Source organism: Erpetoichthys calabaricus, chromosome 5 (genome assembly GCF_900747795.2).
Source record: "Erpetoichthys calabaricus chromosome 5, fErpCal1.3, whole genome shotgun sequence".
NCBI classification, from domain to species: Eukaryota; Metazoa; Chordata; class Cladistia; order Polypteriformes; family Polypteridae; genus Erpetoichthys; species Erpetoichthys calabaricus.
Window position 1 is genome coordinate 184891635 of NC_041398.2, and position 26865 is coordinate 184918499.

The window sequence follows — 26865 nt, forward strand, 5'->3', positions numbered from 1 at the left end:
ATATATTTCTTCCTTTCTTTTGTTTATTGTGGCCTTATTAAAAAGCCCTAAGCAATTCTCCTTTGGCTAAGCTCTCCTTCTCAGGGGTGGGGTTTGATTTGTCTTCAATTTTTTTTTTTTTTTTGTTATAAATTGATCTATTTGTATGGAATGATTACAATAAAATTAATAAATAAAATTTTAAAAAAAGAAAGAAAAATCCAGACACAAATCTAAAGGTCAGAAAATGTTAAAAATATAGCACTCAGCAAAATGGTACTATAGATGGGATGTTGAAAATATTATTAATTATGCACAATGCTTGAGCAAAGCACCCTCCAAGCCAATTTAAGTTCCCTGACTATCCATCCTGCAAATGCTGCATAATAAGTGTTGCATACCATCAGACACATAGAGGAGGGAAAAATAACACACAAAAACTAAGGGCAGGGACCAAGCCAATCTCAGACATATTGCAACAGCTAGCACCAAAGCCTCATCCTATTCCTGACAGATAAACTATAAACCAGCTACCTGAGGAAAATATACTTCTTTCAAAGTTCATTGATTGTGGAATTTCTTTTTGAGAAATGACAATACCAGAATAAAGAGCACTCTATGCCATTAAATGATTAAGGACAAATGAAGAGCTTTAATGTTACAGACACCTTTTGTTTAATTGTGACAGATTGACATAAAATAAGAAAAGCTTCAGAGTCCAACAGTTTGCAGAGGAGAAAACCACCAATGTAGAATCATAAAAACATAATAAATTCTACAGTACATTCTATGTTGTTCACATGTCCTATCCGTACAAAAGGCAATACAGCAAAACACTGATGCATGTGATTTTTCCCCAAATCCTGTCATATTTGCATAGACTTTATCTGCATGTAATCTGAGCTCATAGAAGCTGAGCAGCATTACAACAGAAATAAAAATCCAAGCTTGTAGTGCTGTGCTATGGATTAATACTATCTAACATGATTAAACTGGCCAAAGCAGCACCCAGGGAAGTGACATATACTCTAAGTTTTCTGAATGTTTTAAAGGAACTGCACAATGTTACTTGGTACAACCGGTGACACATTACATAAAAAATTCCATTGGTGTATACATATTTTTTTGCGTAACAAACTATTTAATGAAGTCACAAAATCCTTGGAGAGATTACAAGACAAGTTATAAAAAATCAGTTACATTAATTCTACAAATGGAAAACATCTCAGCTTTTTCCAACATTAAAGCTGATTAGCCTCTGCACACACAAGCTGCATTGATTGCCATGATTTGGTCATGGATTCCAATGCTGACCAGCTGAAAGTAATTCCTCAGCTCCCGCTTTCTCTTTGAAAAAGTAATTCCTGAAGCAAATATTCCAAACATCACTCACTTGGGGAAAAAATTAATCATCACATTTATAATCATGTTTTTTTTTGTTTTTTTTTTAACTTTCATTCAGTGTTCATTCAGTTTATTTACCCCTGCCTTTAAAGGCAATTACTTTACAACTCTTGAAAATTCTTCAGGTAGTAAGAGTTAAAAGCACACTAAAGCTCTTCAGTTTAGTTTTAGAAGGTATGTTTACTTTTGTAATACAAAAGTATCATAATGAACAATTTTACTTCAATTTTATTTGTTTGATGGAGCAAATTTTCAGTTTAAATCCTTAGTAATTAAACTGTGAAAATGTCCCATTTATTTCATAGTTTTTTTTAAACCAAATATTGTACTAATTATATATATATATTGTGGCAGAAGGCTGGGGCTTCTGCCCAGCCAGGATGCCTGGAGGATGGATGGACCGGGAGAGGGACAATACCTCCCCCGGGACACGAGAGGGCAGCTGCCCTGGTTTGCATCGGGGCCACGGAATCGGAGCTTAGAAGCTCAACCCTGTCGAGGCCCATGGCCTCCGCCAGGGGGCGTCAGGATAGTTACAGAGCCATGGACTGCAGCACTTCCACCACACCAGGAAGTGCTGCAGAAGGTCAGGGAGCACCTGGAGCATATCTGGGTGAACTATAAAAGGGGCAGCCTCACTCCAATCTTGGAGCCGTAGTCGGGAGGTAGAAGACATATCTTGTGGGAGAGAAGTGGAAGCGGCAGTAAAGAAAGAAGAAAGGCAAAGAATAGAGAAAGGACTGAGCACTGTGGGTTTGTGCACTGTGTGTGCTGTGAAAAAAATAATAAATGTGTGAGTTTTTGGGACTTCTGAGTCTGCGTGTCTGTCTGTGTCGAGGCTGGTCTTCCACAATATTATATTAATATATACAGTGCATCCAGAAAGTATTCACAGCGCATCACTTTTTCCACATTTTGTTATGTTACAGCCTTATTCCAAAATGGATTAAATTCATTTTTTTCCTCAGAATTCTACACACAACACCCCATAATGACAACATGAAAAAAGTTTACTTGAGGTTTTTGCAAATTTATTAAAAATAAAAAAACTGAGAAATCACACATACATAAGTATTCACAGCCTTTGCTCAATACTTTGTCGATGCACCTTTGGCAGCAATTACAGCCTCAAGACTTTCTGAATATGATGCCACAAGCTTGGCACACCTATCCTTGGCCAGTTTTGCCCATTCATCTTTGCAGCACCTCTCAAGTTCCATCAGGTTGGATGGGAAGCGTCGGTGCACAGCCATTTTAAGATCTCTCCAGAGATGTTCAATCAGATTCAAGCCTGGGCTCTGGCTGGGCCACTCAAGGACATTCACAGAGTTGTCCTGAAGCCACTCCTTTGATATCCTGGCTGTGTGCTTAGGGTCGTTGTTCTGCTGAAAGATGAACCTTCACCCCAGTCTGAGGTCAAGAGCGCTCTGGAGCAGGTTTTCATCCAGGATGTCTCTGTACATTGCTGCAGTCCTCGTTCCTTTTATCCTGACTAGTCTCCCAGTCCCTGCCGCTAAAAAACAACCCCACAGCATGATGCTGCCACCACCATGCTTCACTGTAGGGATGGTATTGGCCTGGTGATGAGCGGTGCCTGGTTTCCTCCAAACGTGACGCCTGGCGTTCACACCAAAGAGTTCAATCTTTGTCTCATCAGACCAGAGAATTTTCTTTCTCATGGTCTGAGAGTCCTTCAGGTGCCTTTTGGCAAACTCCAGGCTGGCTGCCATGTGCCTTTTACTAAGGAGTGGCTTCCGTTTGGCCACTCTACCATACAAGCCTGATTGGTGGATTGCTGCAGAGATGATTGTTCTTCTGGAAGGTTCTTCTCTCTCCACAGAGGACCTCTGGACCTCTGACAGAGTGACCATCGGGTTCTTTGTCACCTCCCTGACTAAGACCTTTCTCCCCTGATTGCTCAGTAATATACCATTTATATCATAGGATGTAGTTCAGAAATAGAAAACTTGATTAGTAATTATTTCACATACATTGTTAGTGCTGATATGCATTCATTTTATGAACTGTCACACAAATGTGAGTAGGGGGCATCTTAAATGCTTTTATACTACTTGTAATTCCACTGCTGGTCATGGGTTAGGACTGTCATTTACATCTTTTGCCCCCAGACTGATAGCTGGAAGAACCATGATATCCAATCCTGCCAAAAGTCCCACCTCTTCCAGTCTCAGCGGAATATAAAAGCTCACTGTTCCACAAGTCACCAATCATTAATAGACTCACATCATGAAAAGACATTACTAGACTAGAAGACAAATGCGTGGCCAAACCATTTTCTTTTTTGTTAACACTATGCGCCAATTAAGCAGGCTTCACCCTGTGGTGTCCCAATTCTTTATCTTTGTTTATCTTAATGTTTACACCATCTATTTATTCTCTCTCACAGTAATTTAGATCTTTTATAATTACATTGCCAGTTTCAAAAGATGTTCCATCAGAAGATAAAGGAAACAAAGCCATCAAATCAAAAATATAAAAGGAGAGTCTCTGTCTAAGAGCAAAACATGTTTTTCTTACCTGGGACTACTTCAAAAAGAAACTTTCCAGGTTCGTCTCCATTGCTCGAGTGCTCCACAACTCTGTTCCCAAGTAGAGTAATGCTTCCCTAAAAAGAAAAAGCCAAAAATGCATGATGAATGTCACAGAGAATGATTTAAATGGTGTAACACAAAAGAGTCACAGTATGGATTATGGGTGATTTACAAAGAAAGGATGGCTGGAATTTCTTTTTTTGCTTTTAAGTCAGTAGAATGTGTTTCTAATATTTCCAACGTCATATTAGTAAATGGGGGAATGTATAGAGTTTTTGCAACATTTATGTTAATAAATTAAAGCAAAATTTGCATAGCTTAGGCTGTGAACACCAAAACAAGCTGTACTGTATATGCTTCACTATAAGAGAGGTAATTACTGCACCTTTGTAACACCTTTCAGGCAGTCAGATTTTGATTTCCTCTGCAATTAAATTTGTTCAGTTGAGTAATTGCACCCACAACTAACTTTTTTGAAGCAGATTTTAATTAGACGACAATCAAGTCATAAATTAGCATTGCTTCAATCACAATTTTAGTTTGACTTGCATTACATTTTCAAAGATTAATTTTTCAAATGTCATGTTAAATGTTATGTATGTGATTGGGAAATGCTGGAAATCAAAGTACATTAGAAATCGTTGAGATTTTAAACAGCATTCTAAATATGCAGCATTTTCTTTTATACTATTAGAGCATGTATAGTAAATAGTGCTTTGAGTACAACAATGGTATTCTGGAAGTCATTATTTACCCGAAGGGTACAAAATAGGAAATATGTCAAAGGGAAAAGGAATTAAACAAGAACATTAGAGCAATATTGACAAGAGCAGGTCATTCAGTCTAACACCGTTCACCTAATTTTTCCAAAATATCATCAAGCTGAGTTTTGCAGGTCCCAAAGTGCTGCTATCTACCATACTACTTGGTAACTTATTCCATGTATCTATGGCTGTCTGTGTGAAGTAACGGAAGACATGCAAATACAGATAAAAGGTGCGGAAGGTAGACGGAGGCCAAGAAAGAGCAAAAATTTTTAATTATTCTGTTACTTGTCTTCGACAGGTACTGTGGCTAGCATTTTCATAATTTACACTTTGTCTTATGTAAGTCTTGTTGAATACCCATTAGCTTTACACCTTTCAAAGGGTTAATACTTTAATCTCCTCTACAAACCCACATTTTTATCTCTGCCTTATGTATTTCATTGTCTAACTAACTGTTTTCTATCTACTGCACTGTTTGCCATCTTTTATTGTGTATCTTTATCCTATGAGCAGTACATTTATTTCACTTTTGTTTGTATGTATGTGCAGGGCCGGCACCACCATCAAGGCGATTTACTGTAAGTATTCTGCTAGCCAACCATTAAGATTTCGATATGTATATTAAAAGTACTTGAATATATAAAAATATTGCTTAAATATTCTGGATGCTACATATACATTTGTATCAAATGTGCCTTATTTAGGTATATTTTCACAAAGTGTCAAAAATCCCCTACTGTCATCACCCTGTCTATCTGTCTGTCTGCATGAAGCAGCTCATCACCCCTCACAATGATCCAATTTCTCTGAAAGTCAAGGACGTTTGTCATAAAAATTCAGTTTTACTTGAGAGTATTGGACATGCTGTACATATTTCTGAAATTTTAAAAAATTCCTTTGAAAAGTGGAAAGCATTCTTTGTGCCCTCAACTTTTAATTTACATTTCCAATTCATTAGGCAGTGTAGACGGGGCGCCGTTTGTGCTGCTAAAGGAGCATGCACTGTGGAAGCTGGGGGGCAAATGTTGTCAATCTCTAATGATAATGAGTGGACGTTGTTACCTGCTGCCCGCTATTTATGAAAGTAAATGTGTGCATGCTACGTATACCAAGATGTGCATGCACAGGACACTTGGGAGGACTGAGGTCGCCAGTGTCTAATATTGCCAGTTACTCGTTATGAACAATGAAGGGCTTCATCCATGCACCCTGTGCAGGGCTCCAAGTGGGCTTTGACCAGTGCTGAAATTTACTTTTTGGAAAAGTTATTTCAGCTTCTATATTTTGTACATTTTCCTCTTTTACAAATCTGACTGCTGCACCTGGCAGCAAAGCAAAACATCTCCAATATAAGTCGTTGAAATGCCAGTTGAGTTACATGTACGGGTGAGTACTCAGTTTTGATTGCTAGCTTGAAGTGAACGTGACATTTGATAACAGCACCCTTCCCAATAGTGTGATGCTATGTGTGCACTGACGGATATGATAATAATAATAATAATTCTTTCAATGAGAAGGAGGAATGGGGTACAGTTCCCACTGTCTGTTTAAACCTATAATGCACAAAAGAAACCAATACAAAATCACTTGTGATTTCTAAAACCCATTAAACACTGGCATTAATCAATTATGTTTTTTTCAGCCAGTGGAAAATGAGTGAAAGGGACCCTATACTTGGAATGGCAGTTGAGCAGACATTCAAAAAGTAACTTGCAGGACTAGACTAGACTCAGTTTCTCTTTACAGTTACAACAAAAATATAATACAGGCAGAGATGAACTTGTCATAGGGACTAATGGAACAGTTTCCTCTGAGATATTGTCTTTGTGGGCTGAGCCAATAGGCAAGCAAGAATCACATCAAGAGTGAGGTTATAAGTGGCCCTCACTGCTTACAGTCGTCCTGGAGCACCCTCCAACACTCATTACCTAACTATTAGGCACAGATGAAATATATAAACAAAAGGAGAAGGTAGGAGTGAAGAGTGAAAAAATTCAGAGAAAAATATATAAATCTCTCCAGCAAGATGAAGTAAAATAAGAAAATTAGTGGTTTATGAGCAAAGAACCCCAGCACGCTAAGCATGTAGAAGTTGTCAGCTCAGCAGACCGTTAACCATGACTATTTACACCCTTTCATCAGAATACTTAATGTACTAAATAGCAATCACAGTGGTGAATGGTTAGTCGAAAGATTAGGAATACAGTATTACAGTGCAGTATCATCATAGTTGAAAGACTTCTCTTTGAAATCCATAATGTAAAGGACAATGAACTGGAGATGTCTAATGTTCTTCTCTCTTTTGCAGAGGAGGACTAAATGCATCTAGAGTAGGGCACACTCCTGACTTGAACTGGAAGCTTTTGGGGATCTGCCCTATCTGGTGATGTTGCACAAAGGATCTAGAGATCTAACCCTTTAGAACATTAGAACACTCTAGACGAGAACAGGCCATTCAGCCGAACAAAGCTCGCCAGTCCTATCCACTTATTTCTTCCACAAAAACGTCAAGTCGAGTTTTGAAAGTCTCTAAAGTTTTATTGTCTACCACACTATTTGGTAGCTTATTCCAAGTGTCTATCGTTCTTTGTGTGAAGAAAAACTTCCTAATGTTTGTGCGAAATGTACCCTTAGCAAGTTTCCAACTGTGTCCCTGTGTTCTTGATGAACTCATTTTAAAATAACAGTCTCGATCCATTGTACTAATTCCCTTCATAATTTTAAACACTTTAGTTCAGATAATGGATGGATTGTTTGTAAGGGGCACACGAACAAGGAAGTTAAATTCACTACGAATGGCCGAAGGCATACCACTGAATCCTCAAGAGACTCCTAACCTTGTAAACTAGGGTGACGGCTCTTACAGAGCACGTCAAACAGTCCAACTGAGCTAGTTGGACAGATGACAAAATTGACACTGCCTCAATGGAATTCTTTACGTATATCACTGTGTTTATACTAGGAGAAACTTTATAGTAAATTCATCCCATAGTTCAGGTGTAATCTTCACTGGAGTTTCTATTCTGGGTGAGTAACAACCTGTAGTCACAATATATCTATTGTCAACAGGTCGGACATTGGGTTCGAAGGTTGGCATAACAGCCTGGAAATCCTGGTTTAATAAAAATAAATGACGGTGTTTGCCATTCTGTTTCCGTTTCTTATTATATATAGACTCGGAGTTGGGTCCCTAAACACCCATCTTTGACTCGTAGGCTTAATGTATAAAAAACATCCTGAGGTCATTTCAAAAATGAAGAGGTCATACTGAGAAAAGCGCTATATAAATGTAATGAATTATTATTATTATTATTATTAGCAACAATGGCCCCTCTTGCCATGGGGTGGAATTGTTTACCTTGGTAAAAAAAAAGGGGTGTCCCCTTAGCGCATGTGTGTGTAACACTATATAAAAATATATACAGTAGTATACTGGCAGGGCTCTAGTTACCTCTGTCTTGACTTGATAGTTATTCTGCAGATACAAACAAGCACATAAAACCACAATTTTTTTCTTCTTAACTGAAAACAGAAAATCTTTTTTCAAGAGATTTTTAATTAATTTTCAACTAGCAGATTATGTTGTTTTACTTAAGAAATAAATAAACCAGTTTTGACGCAGATGGATGTGTAGTAGCCATCAGTAACTCCAATGCATTGAACAGTACATTAAGTACATTGTCACCATTTTTAATTATTTCATGGATTTGTTTACACGTGTCCATGAGGTACTCTATCATTATCAAAACTATAGGATATTTAAACAAAAGTTTGTCATACTGTACATTCAAACACTTAGCTTAAATTAGTTGTGTTTTATGAATTAAAGTAAAGTAATATTGCTTCACTGTCATTTTATCAACAAGTCTGAAACATTTTTTTGTAAAATAAGCAATACATCCTTTTTGTTGATTTCCAACTAATGGGCATTTTTGATCGCAAGATCCAATTTACATGCACAATCAAGCTACATACGTCATGTTCTTTGTATTAGATTGCAATCCAAAATGCATAATATTTGCCTAATTGACATCATAATATACACCTCTTTAGTTTTCTTCTCATATTCTAAGACACCTGCCTGGAAACCGATATGAGTGACTTTGTATGTTTATATACTCGTTGACAGACTGGTGCAGCATCTCGTTTCTGAGGAGTCTTGGATTCAAAAATAGATGGACTTTGATAGATAGATATAATTCCAATAATACAAGTACAAATGGATCTTAAATAATGCATGTAAATACAATATTTGCTGTCAGACCATTTCTAAGCAAGGTGAGAAGTTCAACTTTATAGCAGCATTGTACTGTACATTATCTTATCCCGGGAAGATACAGCAGATGTTCTCAGCATATCCAGATGGTTAAAGGTCACATTTAAATAGAGAGAAGCAATCAGCCCTGGTACTTTGGGGAAAACACAGATCATATTGGCAGCTAGCAGAGGTGTCACATTTTAAAATGGCTGATCGCAACAGAAACAGAAAATAATACAGGTGGCAATTAAAGGTCACCAAATATTTGTCTTTTTATTATGTATTATCTGGCTTTTGGTATTGAGTTATTAATGTAGTTAAAGACAAGATAATAAGTTGTAGTATCCTTTTTGGAAGGACTCGTTATACAGACTTGCAATTCAAGCCTTTTTAGTTCCATTTACACAGTTTATCATATACCCTCATAATAACACAGAATTGCATTTCTAGTGTTAACATTGGCCTAAACAATACTAGTGCAGGAGAAAAAGCCAAAAGAGACCCTCCATAATATGAATAATTAATATTTGTAAAAAAAAAAAAACATTTAAGTGATTAGGACATTTTTGTGCAATGTTCTTTGTTTTTGAGTTTTTATTGAAATAATGTAAGGTTAAGGGTGGTGACCAGGAGAAAGCTTACAAAAGTAATCAGATACAATGGGCTGGGGTTTTATAAAATAATTGTAGCTTGATGTCCATTATCTGCACTTCAAGGAAGGTTTCTCTGAATTCTCTTTTAATCGTTGTGCATTTCATAATTGCTTGTCATTTTGTTTTATGAAATGCATTTTGTTTTTTTCAAAGGCAACTCAGAGCATACTAAACAGTTAATCCAATTTTTGATCTGAGGTTGAATGAGTTTAAACACTACCAGAGATATCTAAACACAGATCTGGACAAATCCAGTTATGAAGTGGGAGAATTGATGGTTGGGTAGGGAAAGGGGTACAAAAAGAAACACTAAGCCATCCATCTAATATTGTATCAACCCTATTTTATCCAGTGCAGGGTCTTGAGGCCATAGCCGAACTGAAACACAGCCAGTCCACCTCAGGAAATGAGAAGTAGTAAGTTTTCTTCATCTTTTAAACAATTTTGCAACAAGTTAATCTACTGTATATATTACTGTGATGGGTTGCGAGGGCTGGAATAGGTAGAGGGTTGAATCACAACAGAGCAGAGACTCAACAGGGTTACGAGTTTAAACATTTAATACACAGTGGTTACTGAAGAGCTCCTAGTACAATTGTGGGTAAAAAGGTACACAAAACATGGAAAATTATTTGTGTTAAATTATCTCAATAAGTTAATCAAAACATAGTGATTTGAGAGAGATGTCACGGGGTACAGGCAGAATACCAGAGGATATTTTCTCACAATGATGGATATTAGCATAAGTTTCCTGTTCTAGAGTAGTTGGAGCCTTACAGCTTATTTTGAAAGGCAAGCAGAAGGGGATCAAGCAAGCGTGTTTTATCCTTTAATTTAAAAAATAGGGATTCAGAAATTCTAGAATATATAGAGCCATGTAGGGTATTCTCTGATGTCACAACAATAAATCTTCAACTGAGACACATGTGGAACTCATGTCTCTAGAACTGTCAGTCAGCAGTGAATAAAGCGGACGTTATTCCAGCATTTGCCTCCTAAAGTGGACTTTAAATTGTGTCAACAGCACTGACAGCTCTTTCCTCTGGATTATTCTTCACTCATACCTGTTGTTCCATCAAGTGTAATTTATTGACATGTATACTATGCTCCAAGAACTGGAGATTCCCAATGTGTTTCTTCACCATCACCTCCTCTGCCTTTCATCCACCCATTTCTCTTTCCTAGTCTCCTCTGCTCTCCCTCTTTCTGACCACTTCTTCTCTCTTGAAATAAATGCAGACACTGACACCTTATGCACAACTCCGTCCTCTTGCCTTTAAGCGTTCTCTCCTCTCTCCTCTAGATGTGCGCGCGAGACACCTTCATGCCCATGGCATTCTGAAGCTCTATGCAACCTATGAACTGAGCTTAGGACAGCTGAAAGAATATGTCCAGGCAGACTTGGATACATTTCGCTCTTTTCTATCTTTCTTCTCTTCTGCTACTACCAAACACTAGGGTAAGTTTCTTCCAAAACAGAATTAACAACATGTGTGATACTTGTGGTTTGTTCTCTGCCTCAATCCTCCACCCTCAGCCTCCTTGACTGTTGATGACAACCCCTCTGGTCAGGCTGCTTCATCCTAAACACACCACAGCATTCTCTTCTTTCTCTTCACCACTGATATTTCCAATGTTCTCTCTAGTCATCTACCTGTCCACTTGACCCCACACATTTCCTCACATCTCCTCCCAGCTATCTCTCCCGCATTCATTTCTGCAAGAACACCTCACTCAGCCCCAGGCACTTTTCCTATGTTGTTCAAAATTGGCCCTAATAACTGTTCTTCTCAAGAAGCCCACTCTTGACACATCTCAAGTAAGTAATTACAGCCCAGTCTCTCTCCACTCATTTCTGTCTAAAGCATTGGAACATGCTGTCATTAACCAGGTCCCTTCCTTTGTTTTACAGGATAGACTGCTCAATCCTCATCAGTTGGGCTTCAAGGAGGGCCATTTCATCAAGATGGCTGTACTTACCATTGGCAAGCTGTATGTCATCTGTCTTCATTATGTTAAATCTCTCCTCTGCCTCTGACATGGTCAACCACTAGATTGTAGATTCTCCTTGCCACCCTCTCTGACCTTGTCATTACTAGGACTGCCCTCAGGTTGTTTGAGTCTTACCTCTTGGGCAGATCCCAACATGTGTCCTGTCACCGAGAGATGTCAAGAGTGCACCAGACAAGCATAGAATCTGTGCTGGGCCCTCTCCTCTTCTCCCTATAAGCCTCCTCACTGGGTCCTATCATCCACTCCCATGGTTTCTCTTATAAGTACAATGCTGATGATATGGATCTGTACCTCTTATTCCAGCCAGTGGATAACACAGTATCAGGTTTAATCTCTGTGTATCTCATTGATATTGCAACCTGAATGAAGGAACACCATCTCCAGCTCAACCCAGCAAAGACAACTTAGTAAAGACAAACCCTATTGTTACCCCAGCTCAACAGTCTGTTCAGCACCCAGTGGATGGTGAGGGTCGACTCCTTGCTCCTTCTTATATAATGGGAGCCTCTTGAACCCTAAACCATCAATACTGTAACTAAGATGAGCATGGCAGATGAGGATGAAACGCACCAAGCAAGGAGATGGTGAAAAGTGCAAGTACTTTTATTAAAAAAAAACCAAATTCAAATAGTGTCCAAGGTGCAGTGCTCCAAACTATAAATAAATAAATAATCCATAAAAGAAGTGTTCTTGTGGAGGTTAAAATCAATAAATAGATAAATCAGTTAAAAAAGAGGTTAAAACAAGGTGGTGCAGGAAACTCGTTAAAAATACGCAAGCCCTGCTGACTTCCTTTAAAACTGATACCTCTCTGGCTTATCCTATTCAGACCTTGCAGCCCAGAGAGACATCAACCAGCAGGTGCAGACACCCATCTCTTCCGGCCCCCACCGAGCTCTGCTCCACCCAAACCGCTGCCAATCCAGGCTCCACCCAGTGTGGGCACTCTGTACTTCCACTGCTGCCAGTAGCTCCACCCACCGAAAGTACCCCCAAGTATAATGGCCACAGCTCCTTTCCTGAGCGATGGCAACACACTCCTCTTGGGGCTTCACTCACGTTCACCTGCTTCCACTCTGTTCACAGCTTGTTTCCTCTCTCTTTCTCTTTTAACCTGTCTTTTCTTTTCTTGTCTCTTTTTCCTCTATCTCTTTTCTCTTGGGTTCCCTTTATAGACTGGGGAGCAGTTACAGGTGCGATCGCCTGATTGCAGCCCCAGGCTGATAATAAGGCAAATCAGACTGCCCACACGTGCTGGCAAGGCAACACACGGACAGCTAACTGCCTTGCACCGACTCATAGACGGCGCGTCTTTCTGGCCGATCGCTCATACCTGCTCCCACTTCCCAGCGCTTACGCATTCATGATTTATTTATTTATTAAAACGGCCACCCTTTTTGAGCCGCGGACCCATTAACACTAACACTCACCCAGTCACTACACAACCTTGGGATGGTGATCGCTGACCAGCTTCTGTTCAGGGACCATGTTTTCTACTGTCTCTTAGTCTTGGAGATTCACTCTATACAATATACATACGATTAGAGTGTATTTCTGCTGCTGGGAGTACTGGCGTGTGTTACCAAGCCACTGCAGATGATTCAAAATACACATCTAGTGTTCAACCAGCCCAGGCAGACACGTGTCACTCCTCTCTTCAGATGATCACACTGGCTTTCTGTATCAATACATATTCATTTTTGATCATTTATACTTGCCTACAAAGTAGCCAATGGATCAGCACACATTATATATATGGAGACACTATATATATGGAGTCACTCTTGACCACTCAGGTCTGCTGATGCCACCTCTGTGCTGTATTAAAATCTCAGTCCAAACTCTTTTCATGTGTACCTACTAGCTCCCCAACAAGCTGCCCACCTGCATTTGGAATTTTGATTCCTTTAATGTGTTTAATAAATGTTTGAAGACGCTCTTGTTTGGTGAATTTCTACCTAACTGATATTAACTGTTAGATTTTTATTATTTAGGAATTGTAACTCACTTGTATTTTCTCTCTCTTTTTTAACCTTGCCCTTTAATACTTGTTTTCAAACAGTCCCCCAGACTGTTAACTGAATTATTTGACCTCTTTTGTAGGTAAACAAATAAGTAAAAATGTAAATGCACCTATATCTTGAGGAGAGTCAGTATCATGGCCTAACCTACACAATGAAGACAAAAGAACACTTCAAGTAACTCCGTGTAAAGGTGATTGAAAATCACAAATCAGGGGATGAATACAAGAACATGTCCAACTCACTAAATATATCTTGGATTTCTGTTAAATCAATCATTAAGAAATGGCAAGAGTATAGCACAGTCCATTCACAAAGCAGAGTGATAATACAAGAAGAAGGCTAGCGAGGGACGCCATCAAGAGAACTATCATATCTATGACAGAGTTAGAAGCTACAGTGACTGAGACTGGAGAGATGGTATAGAGAACCATTTGTTGTTCAGGTTCCTCACCAGTCACAACTTTATAGGAGAGTAGCAAAGAGAAAAAAATGCATATGACATCTTGGCAAAACGCACACAGGGAAAGTCTGAATTCACCTGGAAGAAGGTGCTGTTGTCTAATGTGACCAAAACTGAGATTTTTGGCCATCAAGGCCTTGAAAGGCTTCTGAGGATAGAGGATAAAATGAATGCAGCACAATACTGGGAAATCCTGGAGGAAAGCCTGATACAGTCAGGAAGAGAGCAGCACCTTGGGAGAAAATCTGTTTTCCAACAAGACAAAAAAAAAACCAAAATTAATTTCTTGGAGTGTCCAGAGGGCAGATTTCAATCCAATTGAGAATTTATGGCTGTTCACTTACAAACGCCATGCAACCTGACAGAGTTTGAGCAGTTTTGGAAAGAAGAATGGGGAGAAAATTGCAGTGTCCAGATGTGGAAAGCTGATAGAGACAGTGACTTACAGACTCAGGCTTGTTAGGAACTAGAGTATCCCTAAGCATGAAAGTCACAATAATCACGTAAAATGTCCACTAGAGGGGGAAATCACCATCAAAACCTGGTTAGTCATAAAAAGGATAATGAAGAGTTTTTATAAATAAAGTCTGCAAAAATGTTCTGTAACAAAATAAGTTCCAACAAGCACAAAAGACACAGAAGACAATCTCAATAGTAATAAAAGTCCCAATAAGAAATCCAGAGAATACTCAAACAAAATAGAGCAGAGAGGTGAAAAACCCTCACCAAAAAGCACAGAAATAGTCAGAAATCCATCAACAATTCACCACACCACAAGCTCAACCACAGTGAACTGCAAGGGACAGCAGGTTTTCCTCAGCCTTTGTAGGGCCAAGGGAAATTCCTTGACTTTAATGGGCATATATCCCGCCCTCTTGGGACACCACTAACAAAACACACAACACATAAAAGATACACAGGCACATAGAATCCAAATGACCAAAACATATTAACATAGACAAAGAAATCAAAAATGAACAAGAAAGACATAAAAACGGCTATTTGTACCCCAGCAAAGGGTGTCCAGAAATACAATGAGGCTGTTATTGCTGCTAAAGTTGATTGTACAAAATACTGCATTGAAGAGGGTGAATACTTGTGTGACCAATCATTATTTACGGGGTTGAAATCCAAATAATCAACGTAGTCCTCAGCATTAACATTTGAAGTGCAGTGTGTCCATCCAGCTGATATGCCTCTGTTATATACTATTTGGTACAGGATTGAAAAAGGCAGTGCCTATGTTTATGATGCGCCACCTGTTGGAGAACAGAGACATAGAAATGGACACACAGACACTTGTCCTTTAAGTTATTGTAATTATTATTGTATTATTATAGAGAAAAGCCAAGCAAAATGACACCTTTTATTGGCTAACTAAAAAGATTACAATAAAGCTTTCGAGGCAACTCAGGCCTCTTCTTCAGGCAAGATGTAATTGTATTATTATATAAATTTGCAATTCATTTACACCACTTTGCAGACATCTGTTTTCACATAGACTTGGGTCTTTTTCTTTTGATCAATATCAAAAAAGCTTAAATTAATCCACTGTGTTTCAGTGTTGTATAATGATAAAATGTGAAAGCTTCCAAGGAGGTGAACACTTTTTATAGGCACTGTAAATATATACAAGCAACCCAGCCCTGCAATGGATAGAACATTCCTGCATTCACACAAAAATGTTAGTCTGCATTCAAAATCATTTAACCCTTTATTCCATAAGAGATTTGTTTTCAAATTAAAGAGTCAAAATCATCCAATATTTTGAGATTTAGGCTGCCCATTAGAGCAAATATATTCATTTGAAAGGCTGAATAAGAGATAGCAATTTTAAATTTTGTGCTCAAGTGATCCAACAGCTTCAGGCTGCCTTACCCTTAAGTGTAATTTCATTTTTGCTGCTCATTATTAACATCTGCATATTATAGACTACTTGAGGGAAACTGGGGCCCCAGTTCTCTTGCATTTCATTAAGCTTTTTTCGCATGATTACAATTCTGGGTCACCTTTACACTATACACCATGATCTCTGTGGGATTTTTACTAATGTAGCTGCTGGGGAAAGCTGACATCAGAGCAGAGAGTGTAACTTGCTGTAGTGACTGGTTTTTCAGCCGCTTAAATTGGGCAAATGTCAGTTTATTGTTAATATTTGACTTCTGAATATGAATTGCCCTTAATGAGGCAAACTGTGAAAAGCAAACGTCCTAACGTATGCAGGCTGGCACTTAACTGATGCCCACAAAGCCTGAGACTAATAAGAACTCGCAGACCCTTGAGGTTAAAGAAAACAGCTGCTTGTCTCACTTCTGTTCTAATTAAAAGTATGCTGTGCACATGTTTTTATTTACATGGCGGTTATGACACCTCTTGTCTAATAGTTGTTCTGTGGTCAGATCTATAAAAAATAAATAAAAAAGATGAGCAAAACAAAGTGTGAGAAACCAATTAACAATCTGGTCACCTAAATGTAATCATTTGCAGATTCAAAGGCGGCATAATATTTATCAGGTACATTTCACTAGTCTGTGGTGATAATGATTCTTTTTTTACTTTATTATTATTATTATTATTATATTATGTATTAATTATATATTATTATATTATTATTATTTATGTATTATATATTATTATTATTATTTATTATTATGTTTATTATTACACATCTGTTATCTTAGGCTGGTGGTTTGGAAAAAACAAGCAAAAAAACCCCCAAATATTAGTCTTATTTTGCAGCGGATAGCATGAGTGTTTATTAAAAATCACCATAAACTAAATTGCAGTGTCATTAGATTGACAAGTATTTTAACATCAAATCACATTCTTAAACCCATTTAATCCCAGTTAAGATTGTGGGGGAGCTGGAGACGATCCAGCAGCATGGAGCACAATGCTGTGAACAGAACCGGACTAAGAGCCACTACAGATCTCACAAACACATACTGGGTCGATATGGAATCATCAGTTGACCCAGCCTGCACAACTCTTGGCGGTGTTAAGGGAAACCTCAATCAGACAAATGGAGAATCTGGAAACTCCATACAGATAAGGATGAGCATTGGTATCAAATCCAGGACAACAGAGATCCAACAGGGCTAATCTGCATTACTGGTTGCCTTATGGTGGCAGTATTTTAATAAGCCAAAAATCCGTTAAACTAAGAAGAACTGGCAACACTCCAGAAGCCCATTAAGCAAATGTCATCTCAAAGACGCACCCATTTTCTATAGTGAATACTCAAAACCTCCCAAACGTCTGTGAAATTCAGTTCTCCTTAAAATTAAATTATAAATATGCCAGAGTTATCAACTTGATGAAATAAAATGACAGCTTGAATCAACTGATCTGCTGTGTTAGCACAGCATGCTTAAGAATTTAGGCATCGATTCAAGTGAACACATCTGACCTTTCTATTCGTTCACTTATTTTTGCTTTGATTAAGTACTGATTCCTCATCTGTTGGTGTTGGTTCAGCAGCAACATGTATTAAAGTATTTTTTTTAATTGATATATGTTAACTATTGCTTTATAAACTAACATGAAACAATTGCACTATTAAGGTAGTGTACTCTTTTGCATAAAACCAATACATTTACAATTATCTTCTAATAAACTAGATTTTCTGACATGTAATGTTTGCATTACAAACCGAAAAACTGCATAAAGTGACATTTCTCATTCCACTAAATACAATAGACTTACACAACATATAGTTCATGTTTTCACCCAAAGGTTTTTAAGTAATAACCACTTATCACATTCAAAGAAGGAGTGATAAGTAAAATGAAAAAGATATCACAAAACATTGGCAGTTATGGAAAAAAATGTATCTTCTTTTTACCTGCATCATTATTTTTTGTCAGGATGGCTCAGTGGTGCAGGGGTTAGCACTGTTGACGCATAAGACAATGATTTGATGGCTAGCTCAACCACTGGTGTGTGCAGGTACTCTTTATCCTGTGTGAAATTTTCTGCAGCTATTCCCAAAAATGTGTCTTAAAAGATAAGTTCACATTTTTTCAGGTGAAAGCTAGTTAAGCACAAACATACTATACTATATATGCATCTTAGGCTTCTGGGAGTGTTTCATCTTCTCTTAAAACTGGTACTGTTGCCCCTATTCTTAAGACCGATCCTGCCTTGGTAACTTCAGGCCCATCTCCAACCTTATGTTACTAGTTGTTATAAAATCAAACTACAATCCATCTCTGGTTGCACATTTTGCACTATAGTTAGTGCAGGTGGTCAGCTGGTCGCAATCCCATGATGTCTGGATTACATAGGCCTTCAAAAGCTGCTTGTTGATAGGAGAAGTTCCATTCTTGCCATGCAGAGACTGCCTGTGAGCACCCCAAGCAGAGTGCTTTCTGGTGCTGTCTGTTTAATCTTTCTCTCTCACTCAGCTAGAATCTTTGCAGTTGTCGCTGTTATTGCAGCCAGGATGAAGACACACCATCTCCAGCTCAACTTGGCAAAGACAAACTGTCTTGTTATTACAGCCTGCCCATTTGTTCAGCACCCCATCTCTGTTCAACTTGATTCCTTAACAACTACCTTGAGGTGGTGGTCAGTTACCAGCTGCTCATCAGGGACCATGTTTTCTACTGTTAGCACTGTGATGTATCAGACAGTGATTTGATGGCTAGCTCAACCACTTATGTGTGCATGTTCTCTTTATCCTGTGTGAAATTTTCTGCAACTATTCCCAAAAATGTGTCTTAAAAGATAAATTCACATTTTTTCAAGTGAAAGTTAGTTAAGCACAAACATACTATATATGCATCTTCAGCTTCTGGGAGTGTTTCATCGTCTCTTAAAACTGGTATTATTGCACCTATTCTTAAGAAACCTGGTCTTGACCGATCCTGCCTTGGTAATTTAGACCCATCTCCAACCTTACGTTACTAGTTGTTATGTCACAAAATCAAACTGCAATCCATCCCTGGTCACACATTTTGCATTATGGTAACTGCTGGTGGTCAGCCAGTCACAATCCCATGATGCCTGTATTACAAAGGCCTTCAAAAACAGCTTGTAGATAGGAGAAGTTCCATTCTTGCCATGCAGAGACTGCCTGTGAGCACCCCAAGCAGAATGGTTTCTTTTATAGTCTCTGCAAATATCGCCGATATTGCAGCCAGGATGAAGACACACCATCTCCACCTCAACTTGGTAAAGACAAACTTTCTTGTTTGTACAACTGGCCCAATTGTTCAGCACCCCATCTTTGTTCAACTTGCTTCATTAACACTAACACCTACCAAACAGGCAAGCAACCTTGGGGTGGTGATCAGTTACCATCTGTTTATCAGGAACCATGTTTTCTACTGTTAGCACTGTTGATATATAGGACAATGATTTGATGGCTAGCTCATCCACTGATGTGTACATGTTCTCTTTATCCTGAATTTCTTTATATGAATTTTTCTGCAGGTATTCCCAAAAATGTGTCTTAAAAGATAAGTTAACAATTTCCATCCATCCATCCATCCATTATCCAACCCGCTATATTCTAACTACAGGGCCACGGGGGTCTGCCGGAGCCAATCCCAGCCAACACAGGGCGCAAGGCAGGAACAAACCCCGGGCAGGGTGCCAGCCCACCGCAGAAGTTAACAATTTGTCAAGTGAAAGTTAGTTTAGCAGAAACATGCTATATATGCATCTTAGGCTTCTTCTGTTAAAACTGGTATTGCTGCACCTATTCTCAAGAAACCTGGTCTTGACCGATCCTGCCTTGGTAACTTCAGTCCCATCTCCAACTTTACACTACGCACTATGGTAACTGCGGGTGGTCAGCCCATCGCAATCCTGTGATGTCTGGATTACAAAGGCCTACAAAAGCAGCTTGTAGATAGTAGAAGTTCCATTCTTGCCATGCAGAGTCTACCTGTGAGCACCCAGGATGCTGCCAGGATGAAGACACACCATCTCCAGCTCAACTTGGTAAAGACAAACTTTCTTGTTTGTACAACTGGCCCAATTGTTCAGCACCCCATCTTTGTTCAACTTGCTTCATTAACACTAACACCTACCAAACAGGCAAGCAACCTTGGGGTGGTGATCAGTTACCATCTGTTTATCAGGAACCATGTTTTCTACTGTTTGCACTGTTGATATATAGGACAATGATTTGATGGCTAGCTCATCCACTGATGTGTACATGTTCTCTTTATCCTGTGTGAAATTTTCTGCAGGTATTCCCAAAAATGTGTCTTAAAAGATAAGTTAACAATTTCCATCCATCCATCCATTATCCAACCCGCTATATTCTAACTACAGGGCCACAGGGGTCTGCCAGGGCCAATCCCAGCCAACACAGGGCGCAAGGCAGGAACAAACCCCAGGTAGGGTGCCAGCCCACCGCAAAAGTTAACAATTTGTCAAGTGAAAGTTAGTTTAGCAGAAACATGCTATATATGCATCTTAGGCTTCTTCTGATAAAACTGGTATTGCTGCACCTATTCTCAAGAAACCTGGTCTTGACCGATCCTGCCTTGGTAACTTCAGTCCCATCTCCAACTTTACACTATGCACTATGGTAACTGCGGGTGGTCAGCCCATCGCAATCCTGTGATGTCTGGATTACAAAGGCCTACAAAAGCAGCTTGTAGATAGTAGAAGTTCCATTCTTGCCATGCAGAGTCTACCTGTGAGCACCCAGGATGCTGCCAGGATGAAGACACACCATCTCCAGCTCAACTTGGCAAAGACCAACGTTCTTGTTATTGCCGCCTGCCCATTTGTTCAGCACCCCATCTCTGTTCAACTTGCTTCATTAACGCTAACACCTACCAAGCAGGCAAGCAACCTTGGGGTGGTGATCAGTTACCATCTGCTTATCAGGAACCATGTTTTCTACTGTTAGCACTGTTGATGTATAGGACATTGATTTGATTGCTGCCTCAAGTACTAATGTGTGCATGTTCTCTTCATTCTGTGTGAAGTTTTCTGCAGGTGTTCCACATACATCCCAAAAATTTGTGTTAAAGGATAAGTTCTGTATTTTTCAAGTTGAAGGTATTTATTCCCATGCTATATATGCATTTGCCATGCAAAATTGTGTTCTAAAGTTAAGTGCTTCCTATACATTTCAAAAAATATCTTGCCTGCACTGACACTTTTACATTGGAGCAGTGGAGCACTTTTCTGCACGTCATCCTCCCATCCATTGATTATTGAACCCACCTATTCTAGCAGAGGGTCATACAAACCAAAGCTTATTCTGATTATACTGGAAAGCAACTCCAGACAGGGCAACAGTCCCTGGCAGGTAAATATTTCCAAGTGCCTCCACTTTTTTAAAGCTGCTTTTAATTGAGTTTTACATGGTATCATTGCAATAATAAGGACTAATAATGTTTCTTTAGCTAAATCATGTGACTGAAATTGATCTTTTGCATTTTAAAACAGATGGCTTACTTAGGTCTTCCTGATGCAGATGTCCCTCTGTTGCTTTGTTCAATATGAATACTTTATTCTATGCAGCGGCATTCTGACTTCAACATTTGCTAAGATCAGCAGATTAAAATAGAAACTGCAACAAAGCCAGGTGGCTGAAAGCGGACGTTTAGGTAGGTTCTAGAAATAAATACTGCAGTGTGAGAAATAAATCAGGAAAAAAAAGCGCTATTATTTATGAAGTAGGACAGCAGGTGCTGCATGGGAGGCATATCAAGTGGTTTTGCTATGACTAGTAAATAATAAGAAGTAAAATTTTACTTCTTTTTTTTTTTCTTCTATGATTTACTTGAAAAATCTGTAAGTTTACTTTACTGGAAGTGATAAAAATATTCTTTTTGATTAAAAAATATATAGATGCAGTATACAGTATATGTGTATAATTTAGCAATAATATAGGGTGAGTCAAAATGATGTTAACATTTCAGTGGCGGAAACAATTTATTCACAAAACATACTTCATATGTGCAAGATGATTTACAGGAATGTCTCAACCTGTTCATCATCATGTTCAACACACAAAAACCAACGAGCAACAGTACCCTTTAAAGCCTGGACACACATTTCGCAGGCTAACAGATGATACCACAGTCCATATTCTGTCCTTCAGGTCATTGATATCATGAACTTTCCTGCTATACAATCACTCCTTCACCATACAATGAATTGCAACATTGCAACCACTAGTGTTAATCTGTCACCCATGGTGTATGTCTATCTGCAGAAGAAAAATAATCCATTAGTGTTAACATAATTTTGACTCACCCTGTAAATTAGAGAATGCTATATCAAAATTTTCATCCTAGTCAATAACAGCCATTGCTTTAAATACTAAATAGAAAGTTTTAGAATTTCCTTTTGAAATTTGCGATATGCAAAATAAACTTTTGTCCTGTACTGACAGTGTTAGTTTTATTGTTTTGACAGACAAACAATAACGGTTGTAGAGAAGACTCCATATTATTAACTTTAGCTTTAGATGTTCTGGTATGTGTTAAAAACCCGGGGCACCCAGAGGTAACCCACGCAGACATGGGGAGAACATATAAAATGCACACAGAGGACAGCCAGCATACAAACCCAGGTCTCCATGTTGAGAAACAGCAGCACTACCACTGTGCCATCCTTATTACATGTTATTTAAGTCTCAATGCATAGTTGCTACAAAAAAATAAATAAATGCGACAGCAGTGTGATCAATGGTAGAAGCAATATATATACCAATTAATTAAAAAAAATAAATTCAATAAAAGGTGCATGTCTTGAAATTTTCAGATATTCACATGCCTCTTTTATATCAAAGCTATTCCCGATTGAAATCAAAAGTGTTTAATATTGCAACATTATCATTCCATCAAGTGAATTACCAAGTTATTTTAAATCCTTGTGATCTCCCCTACACAAAAAGATAACCTTTTCAGCAATTATAAAGGGAGAAAAACTGGATGTAAAAAATCTGCTGAATATTGTTTTCTCCGGACTCTTGCTCTGACCTTGAATTCTCCATTCAGAGCACTTCTTTTTTTAAATATTTTATGTAATTCACAATGGAAAACCTGATATGCATGCCTAATAATTTTGGTAATGAAGAAATGCATGCGGGAATTAAATATTAACTAAAGAAAATGATTTTGTGCTAAACAGTGATAATTAAAAAAACAGAAATGTAGGATATTCAGTTGGATCTCCCTGTTGAACAAGGCGAAGAACTGACTTTTTTTACTGAAGAAAATGATTCATAGGATTACATATCAGAAATGAAAATGATAACAATTTACCTTCTCTCCAAGGCATACTGCACATGCACTGAACACCTTCATAACAAAACTAAACAGGTCCCCTCATCAGATCTACACAAAGCTAGGCACAAAAATATATATACAATTTTGCAAACAGAAGTAAATTTTTTTTTTTTTGATTTTATTAAAATCACACAACATTCCATACAAATCAATCAATTTTTAAAAACATAAGATCAAAAACAAATCAACCCCCACCCATGAGAAAAAGAGCTAAGTAAAAATAAGTAAGTAGATGAATTAATAAGTGAATAAAGATAAATGGAGAAGAAAAATCCTCAGTGCTTTAAAAGCTTAATCTAAAATGTTACTGGTCCGATCCTGCCAGGTTTTGAAAAAGTTCTGTCCAGATCCTCTAAGTGAGAATTAGATTTATTCCTGTTTCAAATAATATATAACATGAGTTACCAACTGACTTAGAATAGGAGAGTTAGGATTCTTCCAGTTGAGCAAGATAAGTCTGCGTGCCAATAGTGTAGTAAAGGCCATCACAGTTTGTTTGTCCTTTTCCACTTTAAGCCTATCTGGAAGGAACACCAAACACAACTGTTAATGGGTTAGGAGGGATTGTGACACCAGCACTGTCTGAAAGGCATTTAAAAATTTTGGTCCAAAATGATGTTAATTTGGTGCAGGACTAAAACATGTGAGCCAGTGAGGCTGGAACTTGATTGCAGTGTTTGCAGGTTGGATTTTGCCCTGGAAACATTTTGGATAATTTTAAACGAGACAGATGTGCTCGATATATAATTTTGAGTTGAATAATTCTATGCTTTGTGCATATGGAGCTCAAGTGAATTCTCTGCATTGCTACTTTCCACTCATTTTCTGAGATGTTGAGTGAGAGATCCGTTTCCCACTGTCCTCTTGGATCTTTGAAAGGGAGGGACTGTAAAATGGTTTTATATATTACAGAAATGCTGTCTGAGTCCTCATAGAGGTAGGTGTGAAGTGAGGAGAATTGAGCTGGTTCTGTTTAACAAAGTTTCTAATTTGAAGATAGTGGTTATTTTTAAGTTAAAGAAAAGAGTGAAAGATATGAAAGTGAAAGAAGGTATGTCACGTTGCATGAAGCTAAAATTTACTCTGTGCCAATTATTGTGTTTATGAGAAAATACTGAAACAAAGAGCAGAGAGCTTTACACAGACAAGACTGAATGATGGTGGCAGTCTATGAGTGCTTCACGATTTGGACAAGGGCGAGATGGAGGTATGAGAGCAGGGGAAGTTGGGGCTAGATGTTTGAGAGGCGGCAGTCTGCATCCTTTAAAACAGGAGGGTTTAAGAAAGATGGTGGAGATTTTCTTACAAAACTATAACAGTCAGAAACCCAACTAAAGTGTTACAGTGTTGCTGTATTTAATTATTCAAAAAAAACAAGCCCATCATTGGGATGTACCTGTGGCAGTGCTACCAAGAGGACTTCAATTCCCAGCAGTTAGCAGGGATAAGCAGGGGCAGACAGGAGAAATCACACACTTCTAAAGAAGCTGGCATTCAGTTTCAGCAGGAAATTAAATGGTCAAGGCAGCAATCTTTGATAGATAGTGGTTAGGTTATACACCACAAAATATGGCATGGTTTTTGTTTTTAAATTGCATATACAATTTGTATATCTAAGTTATGCATGCCCTAACTGATAAACTTCTCCATTTAATTTATTGTATATTCCGAGCAGAAGCCTATTAGTAAAGTTGTACCAAACAACCTGACAGCCCAACAAACAACAATTTGCTGTATTTGAACAAAAAAAAAGTAAATAAACTCAGTGGAGTCTCAAAATATGTTGCTATTATTATGTCAAAGACATGGAAGCGTTACTCAAAATTGTAATAAACTGGCAGGGCACAGTACATTTCTTATATATAAACGTCTACGCATGGAAGTGTGTGTGTCTGTCTTTCTGGCCCGGAAGTAAGAGGCTACAGCGTGAAGCACAAAGAAAGCGACTCTGTCGCCAAAGTAAAACCGCCGCCGCTGATACACAAGTGAGGCGAGCACATCAGCAAAATGAAACCTCCAAGTAGTGAAAAACTTGCGCTGATAGACAACAGAGGCGAGCACGTCGGCAAAACGAAACCGACGAGGAGCCACTAATACACAATTGATTGATTGAAGCGCCAGAATCCATGGTTTCTACAAGCCCGAGCTTTTTAGTATTTAATAAGCTTTTGACATCAGAGGAGAGGCAGGTGAGTTTAATACCAACATGATTTTTTGGGCAGTGAGGGCCCAACCTCTAATATTGGGGAGGGGGGTATAATCAAATTTTAACATGCACTGTCTTGAAGTCAGAAAAATGGGTTGTTTTATTCTCTTAAATGTGTGTTCATTTATTCAGGCTACCAATGCCTATTTCCACATCCTATCTAGGAACTACTAATGCCTTCTCTCCATTGTTAAAGTATAATCAGGTCTCCTGCAAGAACACCGGACACACACACAGGCAGCTATTTGTGTTGACTTAACTTGGGACTAATGCCTTCTTACCAGCTCTCTAGTGAAGCTGGGAACCCAATGTAGACCAACCTCAAGTGTCACCACCGGGTAGCATTCCAGTATTCAGTTTAATTGCTGGAGATTTCTCTTTTCTGGTCCCATCATTCTTTCCCTACCTCTTTTTTAACCAGAAAACCCACACTGCATATTATGGGTAAGTCTATGAGTAAGCCAAACCCTAGACATGCTGTGCTCTTATTTACAACAGGGCCATTTCATGCTATGCAACTTTCTTTAGATCTGAATTAAAGCAGAGCAGAAGGCAAAACTTCTCTCCAAGCCTGATATTTTCAAAATCCTCCAGCTAAATTACTATTGGTAGGATGAAATTGCCATGTTGGATTCTCTTCTTTTTTTTTAAGTGGTGTTCCATAGACCAAAATCTTCTTCAGTGTAAACACTGAAATAGTATTTAGCGTTTTTCAAAGGTGATATTTACATTCCTTGGTGTGACCTTGTGGTCAGTATAGCTGGAGTGCTCCTGGAAAAAAAAAAGGCAAAAAAAACTATTTTGCCATTTTCAAAACATGGAATGCTGTTTTTTCGTGTACATCTCAATGAATAATTTACTAAGAAGTATTTCACTTTGCTCAATATATGAACCCTTCCTGTAATAGCATGCCATTTACTTATGTCTGACCTTGATTTTTCTGAAAGATCCATCCATCCATAAATACATTTTCAGTTTCACTAGCCTGATGGCAGAAACTTTGGAAATCAAACGTTGACATTGCTTCCTGCTTTACCCTTACCTCATGTCATTTTCAGCTTCAAAGGAGGCATAATACCAATTTCTCATTTTAAAGTCTACCCCTTTTGTGTAGTGATCTGGCAAGTTATTGGACGTTTATTTTGATTCAATTATTGTTCTCAGTGGCTTCACTGTTAATGACTTTTTAGTTGCTAGCACTCTTTGGGGTAATCCGTTGCACTGATAATTAGGCAATATGGTCTCAAACTGTGTCGCATACTTTAGTCTACGTGGGCAAGCTG

General features: G+C 38.4%; 1 protein-coding gene across 1 annotated transcript in view; it reads right to left on the reverse strand.

Moving 5' to 3' along the window:
• arhgap24 (Rho GTPase activating protein 24) overlaps positions 1-26865 on the reverse strand; it is a 578933-nt gene that overhangs the window by 317534 nt on the left and 234534 nt on the right. The window contains exon 3 of the mRNA XM_028802301.2: positions 3922-4009. Within this exon, the coding sequence (XP_028658134.2) occupies positions 3922-4009 (88 nt within the window). The remainder of the gene's footprint in view (positions 1-3921; positions 4010-26865) is intronic.